Source organism: Antechinus flavipes, chromosome 1 (genome assembly GCF_016432865.1).
Source record: "Antechinus flavipes isolate AdamAnt ecotype Samford, QLD, Australia chromosome 1, AdamAnt_v2, whole genome shotgun sequence".
NCBI classification, from domain to species: domain Eukaryota; kingdom Metazoa; phylum Chordata; class Mammalia; order Dasyuromorphia; family Dasyuridae; genus Antechinus; species Antechinus flavipes.
The window spans coordinates 695693060-695707548 of NC_067398.1; the positions used below are offsets into that span (position 1 = coordinate 695693060).

General features: G+C 40.3%; 1 protein-coding gene across 1 annotated transcript in view; it reads right to left on the reverse strand.

Annotated features, from left to right (window-relative positions):
* HVCN1 (hydrogen voltage gated channel 1) overlaps positions 1–14489 on the reverse strand; it is a 40756-nt gene that overhangs the window by 5206 nt on the left and 21061 nt on the right. The window contains exons 4-5 of the mRNA XM_051972776.1: positions 11665–11769; positions 6205–6436 (exon numbers count right to left, since the gene is read on the reverse strand). Coding sequence (XP_051828736.1) covers positions 6205–6436; positions 11665–11769 — 337 coding nt within the window. The remainder of the gene's footprint in view (positions 1–6204; positions 6437–11664; positions 11770–14489) is intronic.

Sequence of the window (14489 nt, forward strand, 5' to 3'; positions counted from 1 at the left end):
AAATTCAAGAAAGGTCATCTAGACACATGCACGCTTTGAATTACAAGGGGAACTAGAGCCAACAGAAAGAGGCTCATTTGCCCTTCTAGGCCATGGGATATCACTGACACAAGGTGGAGTAAGTCCAATGACTGGAATTGGGTTCTGAAAAAGTTAAAGATTTATTTAAAAGGAACAAGATATGCCTTATTCAAAAGATAAGGAAACAGAGTCTGCATTAGCATGCTGTGTTAAAATTTATATTCCTGAGGAAATCCAGGAATCTGAGGGGAGAAGCATGGTAGAAAGCTTGTGGGTGAATGTTGAAAAATGATGGAAAAAGTTATCTTTTCTACCATCTATACTATAGACCACCTGGACAGAAAGAAGAAATAGTGGAGTCATTGGGAAACATCACAAGCTTGGCAAGAAGGTATGGCATACTATTGATGGGGGACTTCATTATTCATATTCCTGCTGACTTTCCCTCTGTCCAAAGAACAGCAGTTAGTTCCTTTCCTTGAATTGGTGACCATTTCTTTAAAAGGTGAGAGAACCAATGAGGATTCCTGTTCTGCAAATGATTTTCACCAACAGAACAAGTTAATAGGCAATAAATATTAAGTTCCTACCATATACCAGGCCTTGTGTTAAGTACTAGGGATACAAATACTAAAAAAAGATAAGTGCCTTTCCTCAAGGAGCTTACAGTAAAGCACAGCAAAATAAGGTAAGACAACACACAAAAGAAAGCTAAAAGTGTGGGTGGGAGGGGAGGTACCTGGCACAGGGGCATGATGGAGAAGTCAAAGGAGCTCAAAACGAGTGCAGCTGGAGAACATAGGAGTGCAGATGGAGAACATTTGCTAGAATAAAGTGAAAAGGAGTTTTGGGGGAAATGCCCACTCCACGTTAAGAGTGTGTGACACATGCCTAACATATAGTGGATTACTTATGCTGTCTAGGGGAAGGGGAAGAAAAATCTGAAACAAGGTTTTGCAAAGATTAATATTAAAAACAATCTTTGCATATATTTTGAAAATTAAATCTATTAAAAAGTATGCAACAGGAGGAAATGCAGGAATAGTCTAGCATGCAACCTAGATTTAGTGAGAAAAGATTCTATAGCATACAGAAAAAGAATAAGTAGGATCCCATCTTCTATAGGGGAAGTCAGCCCTGGAGGAACAGGAAGCTCTGAACGAAATTCTGAAGAACTAAAAGAAAACATCTTAGTGAGGAAGAGCTGTTGGATAGCCTGATGTGGAATTGCAGGGAGCCAGATCAGCAAATCTCTTTGATTTTCAAAAAACATAGAAGATGGAAGGAAGGGTGAGAAAATAGAATGAATATGAGGATGTTTCATTGGTCCTATAACAACCGCCAGGAGTGCTCACTTTCAGAATGAACTGATGATAGCAAGGAAGCCTGAAAACAGTCAGGTTTTATCTTTTTTTTTTTTTTTTAGGCTTTCTTGGAAGGAAAAGAGAATAAAAAATGGGACAGGACTATTGCTTGGGAGGTGGACAGGGATAAGTGATGACAGAAAGAAGGTGGTTTCTCTCTATCACAAGAATGACTTCACACAGGTCAGGAAAAAGGGTTAAAATGACTAATAAGACATTGATAGTAAAGTTCATTTCTTGTGGCTGTCCAATCATTTCAATCATGTCAACACTTGGTGACCCCATTTGGGATTTTCTTCACAAAGATACTGGAGTGATTGGCCATTTCCTTCTCCAGCTCAATTTATAGATAAGGAAACTGAGGCAAACAGGGGGAAGTGACTTGTCCAGGGCCCCACAATAAGTAAATATGTGAGGTTGGATTTGAACTCCAGAAAATGAGTCTTTGATTCCAGACCGGGCACTGTTTGCTCTGCCACCTAGTGACCAGCAAAGGTAATTAGGAAGATCTTTACGATCACTTGGTAGCTTAATGTGTTCAACTGATCAAGCCCAAATGAACTACATCATGGACCAGTCAAAGGAAAGGCAGGTGTGATTTTGGAACCACTTGACAGTGATTTTGAAAAATCAAAAAAAAAAAAAAAAAAAAAACACCGAGGGGTATTTTTAAGACCAAGGAAGGGGAAATGTCCCTATTTTCAGAAAAAAAAAAAAAGCGGGGAAATGGAAAGGAATTCTGAAATCTATAATCCAATAAGCTTGATTTTGACTTTGGTGACATTAATTCAGGATTCATTATTGAAGAGATTGCTGTTGAAGACAGAAAATACAGTGAACACAAAAGGCCAACTTTATCAAGAGCAGGTCATATCAGACAAACCTAACAGGCATGGATTTCTGAACCGGTAGCAGATGTTGAAAGTTTGACCTGCACTTGGAAGGTGGTTTCCAGGGCAACTCCCCAGAGATCTATGCTTGGCCCTGTGCTGCTTCAGGTTTTCAGCAGTTCCTGGGAAATAGCTGTTGGATGGCACCAGACTATGAGGGATGGCTAACGGGGGAAGGGGGAGGGCAGGAAAGCAAAGGCTTCTGATCATGCTACATGGGGGAACTGTAGCTCTTTAGCCTGCAGAGAAGATGACGTAAAGACACAGAAATAATCTTCCAGCAATTGAAGGACTGTCAGCTTCAAAAAAATTTGAATTGACTCGTTCTGCTTGGTCCTCACAGGTAGAACCAAGAGCAGGCAGTGGGAGCAGCAAAGAGTGGAATCAAGGCTGTAGCCCTGCTTCTTTGTCTTTTTCCCAGAAAGCACAGTATTACTGCAAAGCCTCATGAGTGTAGGAGGCATTATCAATATGAAGAAGCTTTGGGGAAATGTGTGTCTGTGGGAAAGCGCGCCTTTTCAAGACCGAATGATGGAAAGCACCTGCTTACCATCTATTATGTATTCTGAGAATATTCCAATAGCCATGCTTAGTTCAATCTCTTCTGTACTTCCCTCTCCTCGAACTGGACTACTACCTTCCTATTTCTGTTTTCATTCTGTACCCCCACTATAAGGTGCCTTCCTAGCCCAGTTGTAAGATAAATCAGGAAGCCATATTCCACGTGGTCAGAGAACATGGCTGTGACACCTTGGCTGGTGTCCAAGGTCCAGTTTTTCTCTTGTGGACACAAATGATAAAAATGCCTTAGCTAAACCATGAAAAATTCAGAGAGCTGGTCAGTTCTTAACTTTCTGCTGTCCAAAAGTGGAATAAGATGACTGGGTCAGTAGTCATTCTCCCTTTCTAGAAATCTTCAAAGTACCATTTACTGGATGCGTAATAAAGTGTTTTTCTTCAGTAAGTTTGACTGGTTGACCTCTTTGGCATCTCTGAGATTTTATACATTTTTATATTTCAGATAAGCTTTTTATCACTTTCTGATGGTTAATTCCCAAATGAAAGGCAACATGACAGAGCTGGCGTGGGGCCAGGAAGACCTGGGTTCAGGTCTTACTTCTGATGAACTCTAACCTGTGACCCTGGCCAGATCACTTAATCTCTGACTGCCCAGGCAACTAAGGCCTTAGGTTACAAAAACAGACTCCAATCTGCTCTAGTAGAAAGTTTGGTTAAAAAAAAATCCCTTTTCTCTATCCTCCCTCCCTTCCTCAAGATCAGAACTTATGGATATTGGATATTGACTTTAACCCAATAATAATCAAATCTTCCCATTTATTTCAATGACCTGTTTTGAATATCTAAGAGATTAGGGTATGGGTTACATCTAAGGTGCCATTGAAATGAGACATTAATGAGATCATGTGAACACCAAAATACAATATGGGAGGATATCAAGGGGCCCAAATGGAGTAGAACAAGACTCTCTCACACAAAGGTCAAATTGACACTCAATCTTTTCCCTTCTGAACCTTATCCCCAGAGTTCCTAACCCACATAAGCCCCAGTTTCCAGGCTGTCCAGTGTTAAATTCATTAAAATAACAGAGAAAAAGAATTCTTCCAGAAAATGCTTCCCTATTCAGTGGGATCCTACAAGAGATGAATCCTGACTTAGGTCAAGGAGATAAGGAAGCTATTAGATCAGGTAGAAAAGAAAATACTCCATAATTGTTCTCCTCATTTACATAGACAATTACATATTTAACACCATTATTTTTCCAGTGATGCTTTAGGAATCATGGAAGACCATATTCTCTGAAGTATGGAAATTATGAAGACCTGGAGAAGATGGACAAATGGACCATGGATATACCAGACTGCAGTATGACACCAGAGAAGATTCATGTGCAAGAAGTGATGTGTAAGACATACTCAAAGACCGATATGGATAAAAAGAGGGACAGACTAGTCATATAACCAGGAGTGATTACAGATAGCTCACCCGAGTACTGGATTGTGGGACTGGAGTCAGGACTCAAATGTGGCCTCAGACAGTTGCTAGCTGGGTCACCCTGGGCAAGTCACTTAATTTCTCCCTGCCTCAGTTTGTTCATATGTTAATTGGGTATAATAACAGCACTGAACTCACCTGGTTGTTGCGAGGATCAAATGTATGTAAAAGGTTGCATATCTTAAGGTATTACAAAATTGTGATTATTATTGTTATATTGAAAGTTCCAGAGAAAGATTTTCATGTTGTTCAAATCAAGTCAATTGACTTGGAGATTAAAAAACAGAACAAAACAAAGAATTAGTCCCTCCCCTCAAAGAGTATATATCCTACTTGGGGTTAGGGTGAGGGTGGTGAAGGGTGAGATGTAGAGAAGAGACAACATTTAAACAGATAAATAAACCCAAGATAGTTTGCAGAGATTGATTTCTCTACCTTTCTTGTATCTATTTTGTATATATTTACAATGCTGTCTCCTGACAGAATGTAAGCTCCCTCAGGGCAGCCATTATTCCTCTCATACCTTTGTATCCTCAGCACTTAACAGAGTTCCTTTCACATACCTGGTGCTCAGTAAATGCTGCTTGATGGGCTGATTGAGGGAGAAAGGAGTGATAACTAGGGCCCATAGGGAAGGCTTTCCTATGGGAGGTGGCATTTAACTTGAACCTTGAAGAAAGATTTAATTTTAAGAGTTCCAACCAGGAGGCAATGGCTTCCAGGCATATGGACAGTCTTTATAAAGGCACAGAAATGTTGCATGACATGTATGTCAGGGAAAAGCAAGTAGACCAGTTTGGTGGAATGACATCAATAAGAATTACCCAGAAGGCATGGAAGGACTACAGTCTGCACCAGGAGAATGAGTGCTACATTAATGAAATCATGTTAACATCAAAGTATAAAAGCATTAGCTTTAGAAGTAATCATTAGAACTTCCTATCTTCTAAATACAAGGGGAAGTCATATTTCCCACTGAAGTGCATTCAATTTTGCCAACTCATTTGGATGCTCAATTCCTTGGTAGCAGAAAAGACTGGATGGAAGAAATACTGGAGGGGAGGAGGAGGGAGAATGAGCACAGACTTTATCCTCACCCTACCCTGAGGAGTTCAGAGAAGTGCCAGAAGACTTTAGTGAACTGATGCAGAGTGAAATAAACTGAACAACAGATACAATGAATAAAAGAGGGTAATGTAAAGAATGCAAAAGGAAGTAGAATTGTGATTAATAGTAATAAATGGTCTTGGTCCTGGAAAATAAAAAATCAACTATAGCTTCTCAACAATGAAATAGGGAAACCTAGGGGAAGAACATGTATAATAAATGGTTATTTTTACTTTTCTGGTTTGTATATGAATAATAATATTTTTCCATAAAATAAATGATAATAATGATGATAAAAATAATAATTGTTAGCATATTCTGCTTTAAGATCTGCAAAGCTTTTCACAAATATTATCCCTTTTTATCCTCACAAATCAGGGGAGTAGATGCTATTATTGCCCCCACTTTACTGATGAGGAAACTGAAGCAGGCAAAGGTTAATGATTTGCTCAAATTCACAGAGTTAGTCTGTGAGGTAGCATTTTAACTCAGGATTTTCTAATTCCAAGTCTAACACTCTTGGTACTATATTACCAACTTGAAATGATTGTATTGTAAGAATTAAAAACAACAAATTGATTTTTTTTTAAAAAGAAAGACTAGCTTCTTGTGGCAGATACTTTTTTGCTCTTTGTTTTCCTACGACCAAACAAGATGTAGCCTAAGGTCAGCACAAGGCCCGATGCCAGTTAGATTGAAACACAAGAATGTCTCATGCCTTGCAGAACTGGTATCGCCTTACGTCTGAGTTTTCGGAACAGTCTGCTCGGCCAACAATTCATGGAGGACCTGCCACTACTGGGACTTACCATTGATAATCCGGGCCACCCGCCAAAGCCGGAGAAGGATCAATAAGCCGAGGGCTTCGAAGGCATGCTCTTGGAACAGAAGGACGATGTCCAGGACAAAGGAGATAATCACAATAACGGCATCCAGAATCTCAAATTTATGGTAGAAGAATTCCTTTTGGAAGACATATAATTTTAATGCAACTTCTATCATGAAGACGCTCAGGATGGCAATGCTGAGATAGTGGAACACCTAGAAGAAAGGCAAGGAGACAATAGTTAAATTCCACCTACTCTAAGCATCACATCATCATCATCATCATCACTGGTCTCCCTCCTCATCTCCTATGACTGGTTCGAGTCCTATCTAGAATTTGATCTTCTAGAGGAAGCCTTTTCTAACTTTTAATTCCAGTGTCTTCCTTCTCTTCATTATTTCCCATTTATCAAGTACAACAAAACAAGTGCTTGTTTTTGCACATTTGTTTGCTTGTCATCATCCCCATTAAATTGTAGGCATTTTTTTTGCCTTTTATTTTTAATCCCTAGAATTTCGCACAGTGCCCGACAGAGTAGCCATTTAGCAAATCTTGATGGACTAACTACCTTACAGAGTTATGAAAATCCAGTGAGATGACTTATATAAGATAATTGGTCAAATTTAAAGTGTCAAATAAGTGTTCGGGTTATTAACTATTATTATTCAAAATAATTTAGCAGATGGCCTTTAAGTTGCTGTGGTGGAAAACGGCATCATTCTTTGGTCAGCTTGGTGATAAGCCTCTCTGAAATAAGCTAGACTGAGATACTCAGTGTTGAGGGAATGGTCAACCAAATTTTCCTATATGAATGTAATAGGATATTACTGTGTCTTTAAAAAAAATGATGAATATGAAGAATTTAAAGAAAAAGAACCAGGAAAACAGCACACACGATGATTACAACATTGGAATCTGTCAACAAGCATTAATTAAACACCTACTATGTGCCACACACTGTGCTAAACATGAGAGATTCAAAGAAAGGCCAAAAAATAGGGAAAATTAAAAAAATCAACAACTGAGATTGAGCACCCTTTAATTATAATGATCAAGCTTAATCTCTGGAGAGGAGGAAAAAAATGATCTTTCTTCTTTGCAGAGGTGGGAGATTATGAGTGTGATACATATACTATTTTATTTGATGGGGTACATATACTATCATATATGACTCATGTATTGGTTTGTTGAACTGGTTGCCCCCTTTTTCTTTTCTTTTTTCTTTTTTTTTCTTTTTGCTGAGGCAATTAGGGTTAAGTGACTTGCCCAGGGTCACACAGACAGGAAGTGTTAAGTGTCTGAGATCAGATTTGAACTCAGGTCCTCCTGACTTAAGGGCTCTATCCACTGTACCACCCAGCTGCGCTTCACCCCTTTTCTTTTAAAATTTTTCTTGAAAGTGATAATCGGCTGACTGAGAAGTGGTATATATGGAAATAAAGGTGATGTAAAAAAGATATTAAAGAAATTTTTAAAAAGAAATGATCTAGGCTGGTCTCAGCTGACAGAGATGTTTTCAAAAGCCTTAGGTCAGTTTCCCACCACTCCGAGGCATGAGGGGAGGGATATTAGGGGCAATTTTCCTCTTGCTCTAAAACATGATCCAGCCTTTAATTGATGATGGATTTTCTGTTAATGCTCCTTAACCACAAGGACTCTACTCAACAACCTGCATGATCATTGGGAAAGTTCTTTATCTGCTTCTTTCTGTTAATAAAATGAATTCTGATGCTCTGTGCATCTCCAGAGAGACTGGCTTCAAGGTTCAAAGGCATGCCCAACGTTATTTTAAGGCTTCCTCTAAGCACAAGTCCCACCTTCTTTCAACATCTATCACCTCCCTTAAGCCTTGGTGCAATAGCTACTTCCTCTAGGAAACCCCCTCCTCCATCGCTGCCTATCTTGATCTCTCACTCTGCATCTTCTTGGCTACTTAGATACAAGTTCAGAATTCTCAGTTTTACCCTGCAAGGCTATTAATTCTTGTGCTTCTGCCCATGCTGGTTGGGTTGCCCACTGTAAATAAAATGTTCCTTTCTATTCAAGACAGTATGGAACTGTTTTATTAGTAGTAGTAGTAGCAATAACACCAGTGGAGATAGTAGTAGTATTAATAGTACTCATAGTGATAGTAGCTATAATGTCAATAATGGTAGTATAATAGTAGTACTAATAGTACTGATGATAATAATAATAGTAGTAGTAATAGTAGTTATAATATCAGCAGTAATAGTAGTATAATAGTAGTACTAATAATACTGATGATAGTAATAGTAATAGCAGTTGTAATAGTATTACTAACAATAGCAAAGATGGTGGTGGTAGTAGTAGTAACAATAGAAGCAAAATTAGTAGAAACAGTGATTGTAGCAGTAGTGATAACAGTCCTAAAACAGTCATTGTAACTGGAGTGCTTGTAACTTCAGCAGTAACAGTAGCCATGGTAGCAACAGTAACAGGAGTAGGAGTAGTAACAGTAATAAACACAGGAGGGATAGCAGTGGTGTGGTAATCATCAGAGAATCTCGATTTAAATCCAGCCTCTGATGCTTGTTAGTTGTGTGATCTTGAGCAAATCACTTCCCCCTGCCTGGACCTCCATCTCCTGATCTGTAAAATGGGTGATGAAGAGTGAGGATTGGACTCGAAGAGTTGTAAAGATGCATGCATATGAGTCCCCCCAACTGGACTGGGACCTTGGAGAGCAGGGACCACGTTTGCCTCTCTGTGTCCCGCAGGCACACAGCAGACCCTTACTAGAAAGGCTGGCTTTATTGGATGGGTCTCTTCTGGCTCTAGTTTTATGATCCACTGAGGACAGACACTCTCTAAAAAAAGAGGAGAACGTGAATAAAGAACAGAGAAGGAGCTGGTGAGGTCGGGAATTGTTTTATTTCTGTCTTTCTGTCCCCAGTCCCTGCACACAGAAGAAAGGGAGCAAACCTGGATTTGTGATATCACTGTCACGAGGAACTCTCAGATGAAGAAACTCCCCTTACCAATGCAGGCTGGCATCATTTTTGTAAATTAAAAACTTGGGAAATATCCCAGGACACTGAGAGGTTAAGGGACTTGGCCATGGTCACACAGCTAGGACGTGTCAAGAGTGGGAATTGAACTCATTCTTCCTGAGTTTGAGGATGGTTCTGTCTCCATTACATCTGTTACACACACAGAAGATGCTTTAAAAATGTTGAATTACAACATGTAAAGGACTGCTTGCCATCTGGGGAAAGGAGTGGAGAGAGGGAGGGGAAAAATTGGAACAGAAGTGAATGCAAGGGATAATGCTGTAAAAAATTACCCTGGCATGCGTTCTATCAATTAAAAAGTTATTTAAAAAATGTTGAATTAAAGAAAAAGCAGGCTTGACCCGCCAATCTATGATTACTAAGAGCTAGCAATAGAAAAAGATCTCAGTTTATCCTGTGAGTTTACTCTGAAAGGTGGGTGCTGTTCTTTCCCTCATTTTACAGATGAGGAAACTGAGGCAAGCAGTTTCTATTACTGGATATTTTCTTTATATCCTCTCCTCTCCCAATACCCTGTTTGTGTTGGGGAAATCAGAATACTCCTTTTTCCCCTTTACTACTTTCAAATTCTCCCTTGAACCTGACCCTGAGATTCATGCTAGCCAAATTTGTCACTCCATAGAAAAACCTGGTGATTGTTAGCTATAGACACTCCTTCCCCACTCCAGCTCAAGGAAAGGCATTCAAGGGCCTGGCTTAAATTTTTTTCTCTTATTTGCCACCATCACAGGAGGGTAGGTGCTCATGACTAAGTACCTACGCTCTTTATTCCTAATTTACTCAGTTCCCATGACCACCTCCTCTGCTCCACCTCGGCCACTCGGAGAGAGACACACCCCCCTTGTCTTGTCATCATGCCCAAATCTTCCACTTCTGTGTTCACCAGCTCTGAAATTCTTCAATCTCGTCATAAACTCATCATTCCATCTTTCCCTCTGCTCTACAACCTTCAACCCAGTTTTTTAATCTCACTGTGACCTCCATTATCTCTACCTCTTAGTTATTTCCCAGGTCATCATCCTTGCAGTGACTGGCTGCCCTATCTCAATCCCTTGGTGAATCCACTCAAGTCTACCCTAGCTTCCACCATAATTCCCTTTGCCCCTCTGTCCAGTTGTTTATCATAACCAAGCTTACCAAGCTTGAACCCTAGAAAGCTCCCACCAGTCACCTCCTTCACAATCTTGTGCTATTGAACCGAGCTGGAAGAAATTATGAAACCTGACTGATTGGACCAACTACAAAGTGATGTTATTTCATCTCAACTGAGCCTTACATGCAACACGGCAAACAACCTATGACTCCAATTGGATTCACTATCCCCACCTCCACTGTGGCTTTTCCAAGCATTCCTGTCTCTCCTTAATCTTCTTACTCCTCCCCCTAACACTCTCAGCCTAAGACCTTGCCCCATATTTCATGTAAAATTAAATGGGATGTTAATGGAGAGCTCCAACTTCTTTCTTCTTCCTCTCTCCACTATCTCAGATATCTTCCTCTTTTATCTCCTCCTCTTCCCTGATCTCAGATGAAGATGGCCTTTCTTCTCTCCAGGGTCTCAATTCCATTCCCTCCCATCTCCTCCACCAGACTCTCAGGCACTACCATTCCCGAGCTCTCTCTCAGATTCAGTCTTTCCATTGACTGTTTCCCTACTGCCTCTTCATACATCCATGTCACCACTCCATCCTCAGAAAACCATTCACTTGTTCCACGCTACCTCCTTTCATCATCTACATTTCTTGGGAAAGTCACCTCCCATCTGTCTTCACGCCCTCTCTTTCCACCCTTCTGGCTTCTGACACCACCATTGAACTGAAACTGCTCTCCCACATCACCACCGATCTCTTCCATGGCCTTTTCTCAGTGCTGACCCTCCCTGACTCATTGGCAGGAGTTGACATGGCTGATCACCTCCTTCTCCGTGCTTCTCTCCTGACACTGCTCTCTCCTGGCTCCTCTCATTTGGCTGACAGCTCCTTCTCATTCAGGCCACAGTTGTGGCTGGCCCTCTAGACTGGGCCCTAAGCTCCCTTCTCCTTCCCTCTATATTGACTATGGTTCTGGGTTAGAAACTTCTTCTACCCAAGCTTCTCATGCCACAGCACTAGATAATTGCCTGAGGGCATTGAGAAGTTAAGAGTTACAGCCTTACAACTAAAAGGCCCTCACACCCCATCCAGCCCATATCAGTATGATGAAGAAACTGAGATTCAAACACTTTCAGTGACTTGTCCATTAGAACTTGGGTCTTCCAAGGCTTTCCTTTATAAGCCCTAACTAGCCAAACACAAAATGCATTGAAAAGCCTGCAGACTGTATTCTTGGGGGGTGAGAAACTGGGCCACAAAATGAGATAGTACAGAGAGGGCTAGAGCTATGGAAAGACAAATAAGCTGATTGTGCTCTACCCTGGCAGCATAATTGTCCTTGTCAGGCTGGATGATTTTCAGATCTAACATCAATTCAGCAAGCACCAGCAAGGCATCCATAATGACCAGGCAAATGATGATGACCTATGGGAAGAAGAAGAGGAAAATTGTTTTAAACTCTTTACACTGAAAATGTCAAGTGATAAATACTTTCTTACATATATAAGAGCTTGGGGATTAAATGACTGGTTGTTCCTTTCTTCTCAGAGCAAAAGAAAAAATGGAAATTGAGTGGGGAATGCCTCAATAGACTGTGGTGTGTGTTTGTGATGGGATGTTGTTCTATGGGAAATGATGAGCAGGATGCTCTCAGAAAAAAAAAAATCTGGAAAGTCCTTCATGAACTCAAGCAAAGTGAAATGTACTGGATACAAAGTAATAGCAATGCCCTGGGATGATCAGCTGTGAAATATGACTTTGCTATTCTGAGTAGTACAATTATCCATGACTAATCTGAAGGACTTATGATGAAAAATCCTATCCATATTCAGAAAAGGAATTGATTGTGTCTGAATACAGACTGAAGCATTTTCTCTCTCTCTCTGTCTTGTTTTTTAAACTTGATTTTTCTTAAGGTTTTTATTTTCATTGAGCTGGGAGATATAATTTTTTCCCCCACAATCTGACTTTTATGGAAATGTTTTGTGTAGCTTCACAAGGGTTTTCTTAATTGTGGGTGGAGATAAGGAAGAGAACCTAGAATTCAAAAAGTAAAAAAAAAAGTAAAAATTATTTTGTTTTGAATCTAACTGCATAAAAATATAAAATAAAATAAATGATAACAAAATGATAACAAAAGAATGGTTGGATCAGTTCACAACTCCACCAACAATGTATCAGTGTCCCAGTTTTCCCACATCCTCTCCAACATTGGTCATTATCATTTCCTGTCATTTTAGCCAATCTGACAAGCGTGTAGTTGTATCTCAGAGTTGTCTTAATGTGCATTTCTCTGATCAACAATGATTTAAAGCACCTTTTCATATAACTAGAAATAGTTTCAATTTCTTCATCTGAAAATTGTCTATTCATACCCTTTGACCATTTATCAGTTGGAGACTAGTTTGAATTCTTATAAAGTTCAGCCAGTACTCTAGATATTTTAGAAATGAGGCCTTTACCAGAACCTTTGAATGTAAACATTTCCCCCAGTTTATTGCTTCCCTTCTAAACTTGTCTGCATGGATTTTGTTTATATAAAACCTTTTTAACTTAATATAATCAAAATTATCCATTTTGTATTCGATAATGACATCCAGTTCTTCTTTGGCCACAAATTCCTTCCTTCTCCACAGATCTGAGAGGTAGACTATCCTGTGTTCTTCTAATTTGCTTACAGTGTCACTCTGTCTAAATCATAACCCATTTTAGCCTTATCTTTGTGTATGGTGGTTAGGTATGGGTCTATACCTAGTTTCTGCCATACAGGTTTCCAATTTTCTCAGCAGTTTTTGTCAAATGGTTCTTATCCCAAAGGCTGGGATCTTTGGTTTATCAAACACAGCCATTGCCTATTGTGTCTTGTGATCCTCACCTATTCCACTAATCAACTTCTCTATTTCTTAGCCAGGACCAAATGGTTTTGGTGGCTGCTGCTTTATAATATAGTTTTAGATCTGGTTCAGCTAGACCACCTTCATTTGCATTTTTTTTTCATGAATTAATCATTTTAGATTTTAAAAAAGCCTAAATCAGAAAGTCATTAAGTCAGAAAACAAGAGGTTGGCATAATGTCTGGCTGATACCACCTGGGCACTTCCTCTAGGGGCCGAGAGAAAGGAGCCGCACTTCTGTCTGGGAGGGAGCTGGCAACCTGGGCCACCTTCAGCCTCTGTGACTGAAACCCAAGTCTTCCTCCTTCCAGAAAAGCTTTCTGGGCTCCCCCTGGGGCAATCTGATCCCAATCTGCTCCGAACTCCTCCCTCTCACTTTTCCTAATCACCCTCCACGACTCTTCTCTTTCTAACCTCTTCAATCCCTCCCTCTCCACTGGCTCTCTCCTCTGTCTGCCCACATCTGCTCATTCCTCAGAAAGGCTTCCCACAACCCTGCCCGATCTTTCCTTCCCTGAGGGAAGGAAATAAGGATCTCTATCCTTCCTGCATGTGCCAGCAATGAGCCAAATATGACAAATATCTTCTCACTACAACCCTTGCAGGTGCTATTCTCCCCATCCCACAGATGAGGAAACTGAGGCAGACAGTAGTGAAGTGACTTGTTCAGATTCACACAACTAGGACCTGAAACTGAGGCAGCATGAGGAGAGCAAAGTGTGGTGAACTGGGGATTATAAATGGTCTGTACTCAAATCCTGCCCTTCACAGGTGCCAGCTTTGAGACCTTATGTTTTCTGAACCTCAATTTCCTCATCTGTAAAGTGGGCATAAGGATCCCTACCCAGCTCACAGGATGCCTATGAAGAAAGTGCTTTGAAAACTTTAAAGCAATATAGAAACAGGTTATGGGATGTCGATTGGGGATTTAGAATTCAGAGAGCACCTCTCCTTCTTTCCCCTCAAGCCTTCCTTGCCTCCTTTCTAGCTTCCCATTATTTCCTCATTAGAAGGAAAGCTTTTTGAGGGCAGCCACTGTCTTTTTTGCTTCTATTTATATCCCTAACATATAATCTAATGCCTGGCACATAGTAAACTCTAAATGTACTCTCTCGCTTGCTTGTTCTCTTTGCCTCTGTTTCTCTGTCTCCTGCTTTCCTCCTTTTCTCCTTTTCTTTCTCTGATTCTCTCCACCTTCTCTCTCCCCACCTTTTTTGTGTGTCTCCCCCCCCTTTTTGTCTCTCTCTCTCT